The sequence below is a fragment of the Garra rufa genome, chromosome 2 (genome assembly GCF_049309525.1).
Source record: "Garra rufa chromosome 2, GarRuf1.0, whole genome shotgun sequence".
NCBI lineage: Eukaryota > Metazoa > Chordata > Actinopteri > Cypriniformes > Cyprinidae > Garra > Garra rufa.
The window spans coordinates 36419960-36432103 of record NC_133362.1 but is presented as its reverse complement, the minus strand read 5'-3'; the positions used below and the strand labels follow the sequence as shown (position 1 = coordinate 36432103).

Here is a 12144-nt window from a genome sequence, read left to right as displayed (position 1 = left end):
TTTTGTTTTGTTTGCACACAAAGTATTCTCATAGCTTCATAACATTACGGTTGAACCACTGATGTCACATGGAGTATTTTAACAATGTCCTTCCTACCTTTCTTGAACGTGTCAGTTGTGTTGCCATCTATGCATGGTTAGAAAACTCTCAGAACGACACAAGGGTGAGTAATTAATGACAGATATTTGAAGTGATTTTCACTATCTGAGAGCATCTTACCAGAAGGTCGCTGGAGCCGGCGTGCATGTACTTGTCCATGAAGTCTAAAATGGTGAGCCAGAGGGCGGCAAATGTGGGCAGAGAGAGGAGAGGAGAAAGATGTTGCAGGAACACCTGAGGAGGCCAAAGACACTTACAATCAGTCTTTATTTCAGGTTTATGTTCTTAGGATTATTGAGCTAAGTTGTCCTAGGTCAGACCTTAGAAAGCAGTGTGCAGGCCCTCATCCTGGTCTCCTCCATGCCTCCCACATCAGCTGGACTGATGTTGTCAAGGAGTTTTGTCAGCAGAGGAAACAGGACCTGAAAAAAGACAGAAATCACCACTATTTCTCAGTTTCTATGTAAAAATGAAAATGCATGTTGAACTCGAACTACAGTTGAAGTCAAAAATGTCCATAAACCTTTCAGAATCTGCAAAATGTTAATTATTTGACCAAAATAAGAAGGATCATAGAAAATGCATGTTATTTTATTTAGTACTAACCTGAATAAGATATTTCTCATAAAACGTTTACATATAGTCCACAAAAGAACATAATAGCTGAATTTATAACAATGACCCTGTTAAAAAGTTCACAGATTATTAATACCGTGTTGTTACCTGAATGATCCACAGTGGTGTTTTTTTGTTTAGTGATAGTTGTTCATGTTAAACTGGCCGCTGTTTTTCATAAAAAACCTTCAGGTCACACAAATTCTTTGGTTTTCCAGCATTTTTGTGTATTTGAATCCTTTCCAACAATAACTGTATGATTTTGAGACTGTTCTTTTCCCACTGAGGACAACTGAGGGACTCATATACAACTATTACAGAAGGTTCAAACGCTCACTGATGCTTCAGAAGGAAAAACTATGCATTAAGAGCCAGGGGTGAAAACTTTTAGAATTTGAAGGTCAGGTTAAATTTAACTTTTTTTGTCTTCTGGGAAACATGTAAGTATCTTCTGTAGCTTCTGGAGGGCAGTACTAAATGCCAAAATATGATATTTAGGCAAAACAAGAAAAATGTACACATCCTCATTTTGTTCAAAAGTTTTCACCCCTGGCTCTTCATATGAGTCCCTCAGTTGTCCTCAGTGGATCTTAAAATCAAACAGTCTTTGTTGGAAAGGGTTCAAATACACAAAAATGCTGAAAAACCAAAGAATCTGTGGGACCTGAAAGCCTTTTCTGAACAACGGTTGGCAGTTGAACTGTTTATGACAAACAATGAACTAGCACTAAACAAAAACAAAAAAAACACAGCTGTGGATCATTCAGGTAACAACACAGTATTAAGAATCAAGTGTATGCAAACTTTTGAACGGGGTAATTTATATAAATTCAGCTATTATTTTCATGCATTTTGTATGATCCCTCTTATTTTGGTCAAATAGTGAACATATTGCAGAGTCCGCAAGGTGTATCTATCTTTTGACTTCAACGGTATATAGCCAAACAAAGCTAGTTCACCTTGTTAAAGCAGGACTCCCACTCCACCGCATCCAAAGTTTGTAGATCATGTACGAGAAGCGCTCTCTGTAGGTAGGTGAGAGCTTGCATGCGGACTTGCCTCCGTGCATCACAGCACAACCAAGCCATACCTACAAGGCCAAAACGCATACATTATAGAGCATCTCCAAACATCCAGTTCTTTTAATACATTTAAAATGAGATATTACAAATGAAAGGTTTTAGAGCAAAACCTAAAATACTGTAAGCATGTGCTTTTTAGCTAGTCTCTGACCTTGAAGGAGAGGACACCAGCAGCTGGACCACAGTGTTTGAGAGTCCGCCTCGATCTTTCTGCCAGCGTCCTCTAGATGGCGCTGTTCCTCCGCCCAAGAGCTGTAGATGCCGGCTGCTCGCGTGTGCAGTGTATGCATCAGGTCTAACAACTATATGGGCAAACAGGACGTTTTAATAATCACCAAACACTCATGGTATATCTGGTCTATTAAATGAATATTTGCTTTTCTAACAGACTCATTTTCATTCACTTTATTAATGGGGACAATAGAAATGATGGTTATACAACCACTACTGAGACATGACGGGTAAACAGGCGGAAAGAAAATGACAAAAGACAAAAACTCATGCTATGCATTTGATATTATGTTCGGACATCACGATATTGTTTTTTATGTGTGCTATTCAGGTTATGGATATGGGGAAAGCACGGTCTGCTGGGTAAATATCACAAAGAGATGTCTGGGTCATATTTCAACAGAAATAAAAATAAAAACAAAAAAGGCTATATGTGACCCTGGACCACAAAACCAGTCTTGAATAGCACCGGTATATTTGTAGCAATAGCCAAAAATACATTGTAAGAATTAGACGGAGAGGTGAAAAAGTAGTCGTGAAATAATATAAAATAGTACAATATATAAAATCAATGATCACATTTAAGATAAAAAAAAATGAATACACAGTCCTAAAAAGAAATAAAAAAAATTGTACAAATTTGGCAGCTTCTCACTGAGACTCAGACAAATTAATATTAATGTCTAATAATTAATATCTAATAATCATGCAGTCAAAACATGATTAGTTTTATTAAACATCAGACATCTTTTGGGATTTTTTATGTCAGTTTCTAAATTTTTACTTGAATACTTAATGCTGCTTTTAGATACATAAAAACTACTCATAATTGTTTTTTTAATCTACATTAATAATATAATATGATATAATACATTCAATGAAAACATTTATGACAAAAAAAAAAAGACAGTCCTAAAAAGGAAACAAAAACGTACAAATTTGAATTGCAATGCAATGGCAGCTTCTCAGTGAGACTCGGACAAATTAGTATTAATGTCTAATAATTAAAATCTAATAATCATGCAGTCAAAATGTGATTAATTTGACTAAACATCAGATATCTTTTGGGATTTTTTGGGATTTCTGGGTCAGTTTCTTAATTTTTACTTTAATACTTATTGCTGCTTTTAGACACCTAAAAAACGAATCATAATTCTTTTTTAATCTACATATTACTGTTTACATAATCTAAATCAATGTGTATTTAATTGTGACATACTTTAACTCTTGTTTTTATTGTTCATGAACTATTAATTTTGATAATGCATTTTGTTAATTAATAATTAACATTTATCTTTTTAAATAAAGCATTTTAGTTTTTGCTGTGGTATCAAAACTTATTTTAAGAATGTGAAATTGTGCTTTTCGCAACTTATATGTTTGTATTTAAAAAGTTTCAAAACTAAACAAACCTCAAAGCAAAACATGAATATTTATTAGAAATGCGAAACGGTCACATCGGCAGACATGATGATGGACAGATTTAGGAATTAGGGAAAGGGCTGTTGTACTTACGTCCAGACTAACCTGAAAAGACACCGTGTGGTAACTGGCCGGCACGCCCTCATCTTCCTCATCATCACTATGGGAACGGGCGGGCCGCTGACTGGACGCTTTGGTTCTCCGCGATGTGCCTTCCTTCTCGCGTGGCTTCCTTCGGAGCCGGCTGGATTTGGAGTCATATTTGTGGCTCTTTTTTTTCTCGTGGGTGCGGTACCCTGCGGAGGGCGTGGAAACAATCAACAGCGTGACTAACAAGGGAAAATCAAATTAAGCTTTCAAGTGCACGCCGCCCCATTCTCACGACTGTCAAGCACGGTAAAAGCCTGCACCGCATGATAATGACCGCAAATAAAGCTAAGAGAATGAATCACAGGTGCTGATTTTTTTTTTAAGCGACCTTTTCTCAATGTGTCTGCCCATCTTCACACCCTTTCAATTTGCAGGTTAGAAGAACCTGTCTCTGACAAATCGTGGTCAATTTTTGGGTCGCAGTCAAAATATGGTGTTCTGTTTGCAGTGAAAGCACAACAGAGAAGACATCTACCATATCATTACCACAGCACTGCATCCATTAGATGTTCAAAACCCAAAACTTTGATCTGCTGCGCTCAAAGTGAGCATGTAAGCCCCTGATGACAGCAGGTATCTGCCCATGTAAACAGAGGCCTCCAGCTCATGAAAAGGCCATGCCGATTGGCAGAGCAGAGCTACAAAGTGCTGAATGAGACCTGACTAAGCCTACTGTAGATCGCCGACCACCCCGGATAGAGGGAACTGAGAGACAGAGTGAAGGATAAATGGAGTGGGCGCACAAGACAGTTGAATTGCCCCCGAGTTAAATGACTCACCAGTGGAGCACAGCTCAAGATACAGCATCTAAGGAGCTTACAGGCACTGACACATTCAATTACAAAGCCACGGAAGTGAGGCAGACACTCTAATCCCCCAAGGAGTCAAACTTCCTAGATGAAGTTTGAATAAAATGCCATCCGAAAGGTTTGTTTGGAATGAAAACAATCAGAAAATAAAATGTAACTTGTACTATGGCAACACTGAATATTTTGTTAAAGTGGCAGCAATGGCTGCGTGTCATGTGGTTATGTAAAGATGATATTCAACAGACAATTTATTTGATTTACACAAGATGGGCAGGCTTCACCGTCAATGATCGCACACATAAGAAGTGTGCATTTTTACCTTCATAAGGGCATTTTTTTATACGGATTTTGGACTATATGGGACGCCATTAGTTTGAAGACGTGAAATGTTTGCACTCCGTGAGCTACTGGCGCTACCTGCTTTTTGATACTGCAATACTGATATGATGCCATATTTTGTGGCTTTTAATCAATTTTCAGTCGAAGGACGATTAGAGAAGTGATGCAAGTCTGCTTTTCTACTGATAAGAAGAGGAAGATGTCTTTGGACGAATAAAACCTTCTTAAAGACCCGCTTGTTTGTTCTCTCCACTTCAGCCCTGATGTCTTTGAGGCTTTTAGTGGACCAGCTACTGAAAGAGCTTATTAAGGTCAGAGACAAGAAACGCTAGATGCCATCCCGGCAGGATGTAAACATGCAGATGCTCGTCATAACGCCGCAGAAACTGAAGGAGTTTCTCAGCACGGATTTCACTTAATATCCAGGGGCGTTTACACTCCTTGTGGGGAATATCAAAGGTACGGCATTTAGTTTAAGCCTACACTTATATCTATCAGCACCTGTAAGCTCTTTCAGTAGCTGTGATCATCGGATCAGTTTTTTATTTTCTGATTTGTGCTGCTGCAAAAATAGCAACAGGTAGCGCCAGCAGAGCAACCATTTCACGTCATAGAAATAATGGTGCCCCACATATTCAAAACATGTTTAAACGATGTGGATTTTTTAAATAACGTAAATCTTTCATGGGTTTCATGTTATATCAAGTCATATAATAATACCCAGGGTTCCCTTTAGTAAGTGAATTTTGCAGCAAGTGACTGTTTTTACGAATGAGTCATTGAATCATTCACTCAATTGTTTTGCTCAAACAGAATTGCAATTGTGCTGATATTTGGGAAAAACGGCACTCTTGCTCGTGTGATATTGCTTAACTATATCATACGTAGGGCTGCAGAACGATTAGTTAGCCATTATAGTGGCTAAAAATGCCACTGAAATGAATAAAAACCAGCCAAAATTCAAGAATTAAAACATAATTAGGGCTGCAAAGTGATTAGCAATTAATCGATTCAAAATAAAAGGTTGTTTACATACTATTTGCGTGTGTACTATGTATATTTCTTATGTATATATAAACACACACACACACATACATGTACACATTTAAAAATATATATTTGTACGTATTTTAGTGTAAACACTGCTGTATATAAGTTTGGGATCAGTAAGATTTACAATGCTTTTTTAAAGAAGACTTTTGCTCATTAAGGCTGCATTTATTTGATTAAAAATACAGAAAAAATGTGATATTGTGAAATGTTAATGCAATTCAAAATAGTGGTTTTCCATTTTATTATACTTAAATATTATTTATTCCTGTGATGCAAAGCTGAATGTTCAGAATCATTACTCCAGTATTCAGGGTCACATGATCCTTTAGATGATGCTTCAGTTGTGCTGCTTAATATTATTATTTTTTTTTTTGGAACCTGTGATACTTTTTTTTAGGATTCTTTGATAAATTAAACGTTAAAAAGAACAGCCTTTATTTAAAATAGAAAACTTTTGTAACAAACACCTTGTTCAAAGTTTGGTGTCAGTAAATTATTTCTTTCTTTCTCTCTTTGAAAGAAATTAATACTTTTATTTAGCAAAGATGTGTTAAATTTATAAGTGATAGTAAAGACTTAAACTGTCAGAAAAGATTCCTATTTTGAATAAATGCTGTTCTTTTAAACTTTTTATTCATCAAAGAATCCTGCAAAAAGTATTACAGGTTCCAAAAACATTAAGCAGCACAACTGTTTCCAACACTGATAATAAAAGTAATCAGTATATTAGAATTATTTCTGAAGGATAATGTGACACTAAGTAATGACTGATGAAAATTCAGCTTTGCATCACAGGAATTAATAAAATTTTAAGTATATTAAAATGAAATAAAAAACAGTTTTTTAAATTGCAATAATATTTCATAATATTACTTTCTGTCATTTTGATCAAATAACTGGAACTTTGATGAGCATCCGTTTTAAAAAAAACTTTTTACATATCATTCTAACATATTTTTCCTTAATATATACATGTATGTGTGTTTTTTTTATACATAATAAATATTTTGGCTATAATATAGCCAAAGCCCCAGTTAATTTCTGGCACTGGTACTTTGTATAAAAGATACATACCTCCATTAAGACTAGCCTCCACAAACACTCGTATGGCTTTAACACAAAGCTCAAAGTTTTCTGGAGTGACGTGGGCGGCATCGCGTACGATGAAGGAAAGCGAATCCACGCACTTGATGAGAGATTTGGTGTCATGCAGACCCATATCCTGCCCAAGAGTTAAACTGTACTGGTTAATGAGAGGATGGGTCAGGGGCTTTGAAGCTTGGGTCATTGCTGCCTTAGATCCATCCAGATCATCTTTACCCACCTGTCCAAAACAGAAAGTTATATTAGGGGCCATGTCTATCCAAATCAATGTTTATCTGCTTACCCCCATGCAGCGCATCCAAGATGTAGGTGACTTTGTTTCTTCAGTAGAACACAAGCGAAGATTTTTAACTCAAACCGTTGCAGTCTGTCAGTCATATAATGGCAGTCAATGGGACCCACGGCTTTGAGTCAAAAAAAAAAACATACACAGACAAAACCACATTAAACCCTGTGGCTTGGGACGATACACTTAAGACAGGTCTTAAGACACCAAACAATCGTTCTGTGCAAGAAGCTGAACAGTATTCATATCATTTTTTACCTCTGATCCACCACAATGTTTAACTGTCCTGATTGTTGCAACCGATTAACAACTAAAATATTACGCTTGCTTGTGCGAACTCATCTGGATTTGTTAACTTTTCACTGACTCCCAACTTTTGAGCCTAATCGACTAAAGTTATGGTTGCTTGCTCTTAGTCATGCACCGGCTGTTGTGAACGCGCTCAGGACAGATGGACGTTGCGGTGGATCAGAGGTAAAAAAAATGATATAAATACTGTTCAGTGCCTATTGTTTTGTGTGTTAAGACTTCAATGTATCACCACAAGCCGCAGGGTTTAATTTGGTTTTGTCTGTGTATGTTTTTTTGACTCTCAAAGCTGTGTGTCCCATTGACTGCCATTATATGACTGCAACGGTTTGAGTTAAAAATCTTAGTTTGTGTTCTACTGAAGAAACAAAGTCACCTAAGCAGATAAACATCAAATTCTCATTTTTGGGTGAGCTATCCCTTTAAGTGAGGGTGGATCTGTCTCAAACAGACTTGCTGTCTGGGGTATTGTGTGAACACTTACCACTAGCCAGCCCACATCCACATCGGTAGCTGAACGAGGTATTCTGGATTTGCCATGCTCGGTGTAAACCTCAGAGTCAGACGTGTATCCACGATCAAGACTAACTTCACTCTGATGATACGAACTCAGTTCGCTATCTGACTGAGCGCCTGAAACAAAAGGATTACAGAAGATAAGCCCATCTGGAAAAGGACTTTAGGCCGCACTAGACTACGTCTTGAGGTGCATTAACAGATAAAATGCCTGGAAATGACTGAATCACCTGTGTCATTGTCTGGGTTGGTGTTGGCGACCTGCAGGGCAGCTGGAGGTTTGACCCCAGCCCCGATGCACTCCAAAAGTGAAAAGAGCGTGTACCAGTCGTCAGCGCTGTGGACATTGGCAGCATTGGTTTTAAGCAGCTCATGCAAGCCGTAGGCCACCTCTCGACTGACTCTGGACAGAACGTGACCTTTCATCATCAACAGCAAGCGAAGAGAGAGGAGAACCTGTGCAGAGAGAGGAAGGAAACTGCTTAGCTGTCCATTTGGCCCACAGATCATTAACCTGTAGTTTGTATGCGTCGATTGTGTGTACCTGTGAGCCTATGTCCTCTCTGCGTAATAAGCGTATGGCAAGTCTGAGCAATCCCACCACTGCTCTCTCCACCAGGAAGCAGCTCTCACTTGCATGGACACATAATTGGTACAGATGATCCCGTACCGTCTGCCAAACACATGATACTCTGTCCCTGCAAGCACAGTCACACAGTCAAGCCGCCACATTGTCTGACTCCATCGACTAAGAATTCTCAATGACGTAATGCAACGTTTGATTGACTGCAGTACCTGTTTTCAAGAATAATTCGTAGCAGCATTTCCAGACAAAAAGCAGCATCTTCTTCATCATACGTTTCCTCATCAGGGGTCACCGAGATGAGAGCCTGGAAACATTATAAATTACATAACGATCAAACCTTTAAGTAATACTTTAAGTGAGTTCACTTTAACTAGCACACCAAAGAACGAAAACGGTTTCGTTCTTGTATACACCCAGTCTTTCTATGCGGACCTCACCTTCATGAGCTCCTGTAAAGACTCCAATTGCAGAAACTTGCTTTCCGTAATCAGCTTTTCTGGGTCACAGTGCTGACGTGAAGAGAGAAGAAATGAAAGAAAAATTCTGTTATTCAGGTAGGCTAGCATATTTTTCAGATGGAGTAATGATTCAGACTCACTTTTTAACGCAATGCCTTTTGTAAGTGAAAGTGTGAGCTGTACCTTAATGCAAAGCAGGGCAGCTTGTTTGGCCTCCTGGTTCTCAGTGGAGGGGCCTCTGAGCCCAGACTGTTCACTTAGGGTTAACCAGCTTACAAAACTCAAAACAGCTGACTCACCCCTGACAGAAGTACAGCAGTAGAAAAGAATAGATTAACTATAATCTAAATATATCAAAACTTAATTTTTAATTAGTAATATGCATTGCTAAGAACTTCATTTGGACAAATTTTAGATTTTTTTGCATCCTCAGATTACAGATTTTCAAATAGTTTTATCTCGGCCAAATATTGTCCTTTCTTAACAAACCATACATCAATGGAAAGCTTATTTATTCAAATCTCACTTTCAAAAATTGACCCTTATGACTGGTTTTGTGGTTCAGGGTCATAAAATGACTGTGGTTTAAACACACATTTCCAAAAGATTGGTCAAGATTTGGGCCTCTTTATATTGCAATTAATATTTAGATTTCCTGATCAGGCTGATAAAAATGTAACACAAATTGTATTTCACGGATCACAACCAACAGTATTGTTCTTATAAGACTTGAATGAATATATTAGGGCATCACACAAACGTCAAAACAGCTGATTTTCACTTCTAAAGTGTAAACACTATGACAAATATAAAGCCAAACACACATTCATCAATAATATATAGGGCTCTATGAAATCTGTTTAATTTTTTCTGGGTTCCATTTTTTATTTTTTTTAAAACTGTTTTATTGGTTACGTTAAAAATATTCAACAAAAATCTATTTAAATCTATGTCTAATTAATTGAAATCATGAAAGTTACACAATTTAACTGAAATTTATCAAAAGCTTAAAAATTACATTTTCAAGCCCTATAAAATACATGTTTTTTTTTTTTTTTTTACCAAATTCTGTTTTCCATTAATTTTTTTGACTCCATTTTAATAGTTGCATTAAATTTTAATAATTAAAAGCATCTCTAAATGATTGATTTGATATATTCCAAAAAGCAATGTATTGTTATTTCTTTCCAGAAATACTGTATTTTTACATTTTTATGGTTAATTAATTCTGGTAAATATTTTCTTCTAGTAAATATTTCATTATTAGTATTAAGCTTTTTTGCCACCATTTCTTAAAGTTAAAACAAAGTTTCTTTGGTGAAGAAACGCTAATAAACTCTATATTAATATTACGCTCAATATTAATAATATGCTTCTTCACCTTTATTTTCAATGTTTTAGTATCTTGTCGAATCAAATGCATTACTTGCGTGACCAAACGTGCATATAAACAATACATTACTTTTATATGCCACATTTCACAAAAAAATTAAGACGTTTTTAACATGTCTGACAAAATAATTAGTCTGACAAATTAAAATAACTTAAGAAGTGCATATATTACTGCACTTACAGATGTAATATCGATGTATTACCTATGTAATAACTAAATTGCATGACATAATGTAATAGATTTTTAGAGCCATAGAGCTCTTAATGTAAATCACCAAAAGCAGCTTATCTAAACAACCTGGAAGCATGTATATATTTAAAAAATAAAAGTTGAAGTCCTTTCAAATATTCTCTTTAATATACCTGTTTGATGGCGTCTCTTCACGTTGTAAGGAAATTTTCTCATTAGGGTCGACAAAGTCCTCAACCTTTCAACAAGAATGACATATTGTGTCAAATATGACAGTAGGTGGCACTATTGCCTGATCTAAACAGGCCTACTTTCTCCAGAGCATACAAGTGCTTATAGGATTTCAAGTGATACGCTGGCACTGCCATCTCACCTCAACCATGGACTTTGGTAAGAGCTCAGCTCTGAAAAGCTGCAGCATGGAGTCCATGATGTTCTTCCATCCTTCTCGTAAAATGTCACCATGACGATGGGCCAGGCTGAACACGGTCTTGGCAGCAACTTGAGCCTTCCTGTTACTGCCAAACACAGTGGGCAGGTTCTCCACAGACTAAAGGCACACAAATCCCAATCAGATCTGTTCACTCATTCTGCAGGAAACCGAATGCATCTGGTCAGGGTGCTTCAGGTCTTACCTCAGAGCTAAGAGTGGTAAACTTGCAGAGTGAAATGATCAAGTTATCAAAGACGTCACTGAAGCCATAATGTGCAGAGATCATGGCACATTTCCTGAAAGAAACCAAAAGAAGAGCGGCAGTGTTTAGTATCAAACGGTTTCGATTTAAAGGCTCCATGCGAAACCTGTCTATCACTGTGCAGGTCTTACCTGAAGCCAGCAATGGCCTTCTGAATGATATTGTCATCCAGGCTCTTGTCAAAAACGTAGGAGAGGGCAGCAATGGTGGGTCCCCAGGTCATGGTGAAGAGGTCGCGGTCGTAACTGCTTTCAGGCACATGCAGGAATAAGCCTTCAGATGAAGCTCCTCTGTGCAGCAGAACACTCCACACATAGTTCTCCTTCACCAGCCCCGTCTGCTCGTCAGGCATCACAATCTCCTCGTTCCTGCAGGACCACATACGTTTATCTCTGCTTATCCCATCTGAGCCATTGTATACATCACTATATCCACACACTTGAAGACCAGAGACATGAGGGTTATAACAGAGATAATAAACATCAGAGCTCAACAAGGACTTGAGGATGTTTAGATTTGTACTTTGATCACAATTGATCAAAAATGTAAGATTTCACATATAAAAACAATCTTTTTTAATAAATGCCGTCTTTTAAACTTTTTCTACTTTAAAGAATCCCAAAACAAAAAAACATGGTTTGTACAAAAAAATTAAGCAGGATGACTGTTTTCAACATCGCTGATCTACTGTTCATTCCGTATCATATTAGAATGATTTCTGCAGGATCATGTGACAATGAAGACCAGTAATGAAGCTGACAATTCAGCTTTGCATTACAGGAATGAATTACATTTAGCTATATATTC

The 12144-nt window shown here is 37.2% G+C and overlaps 1 protein-coding gene across 4 annotated transcripts in view; it reads right to left on the bottom strand.

The window, feature by feature from the left end:
• gbf1 (golgi brefeldin A resistant guanine nucleotide exchange factor 1) overlaps nt 1-12144 on the bottom strand; it is a 119376-nt gene that overhangs the window by 5841 nt on the left and 101391 nt on the right. For 3 of the 4 annotated variants that reach the window (XM_073834205.1, XM_073834202.1, XM_073834203.1), the window contains 16 exons: nt 11469-11705; nt 11278-11371; nt 11016-11192; nt 10816-10880; nt 9244-9361; nt 9040-9111; nt 8812-8906; nt 8561-8714; nt 8247-8472; nt 7985-8133; nt 6876-7125; nt 3544-3746; nt 1949-2099; nt 1675-1805; nt 421-522; nt 221-334 (listed from right to left, as the gene is read on the bottom strand). In XM_073834205.1, the coding sequence (XP_073690306.1) occupies nt 221-334; nt 421-522; nt 1675-1805; nt 1949-2099; nt 3544-3746; nt 6876-7125; nt 7985-8133; nt 8247-8472; nt 8561-8714; nt 8812-8906; nt 9040-9111; nt 9244-9361; nt 10816-10880; nt 11016-11192; nt 11278-11371; nt 11469-11705 (2338 nt within the window). The remainder of the gene's footprint in view (nt 1-220; nt 335-420; nt 523-1674; nt 1806-1948; nt 2100-3543; nt 3747-6875; nt 7126-7984; nt 8134-8246; nt 8473-8560; nt 8715-8811; nt 8907-9039; nt 9112-9243; nt 9362-10815; nt 10881-11015; nt 11193-11277; nt 11372-11468; nt 11706-12144) is intronic. The other variant, XM_073834204.1, reaches the window with a different exon arrangement.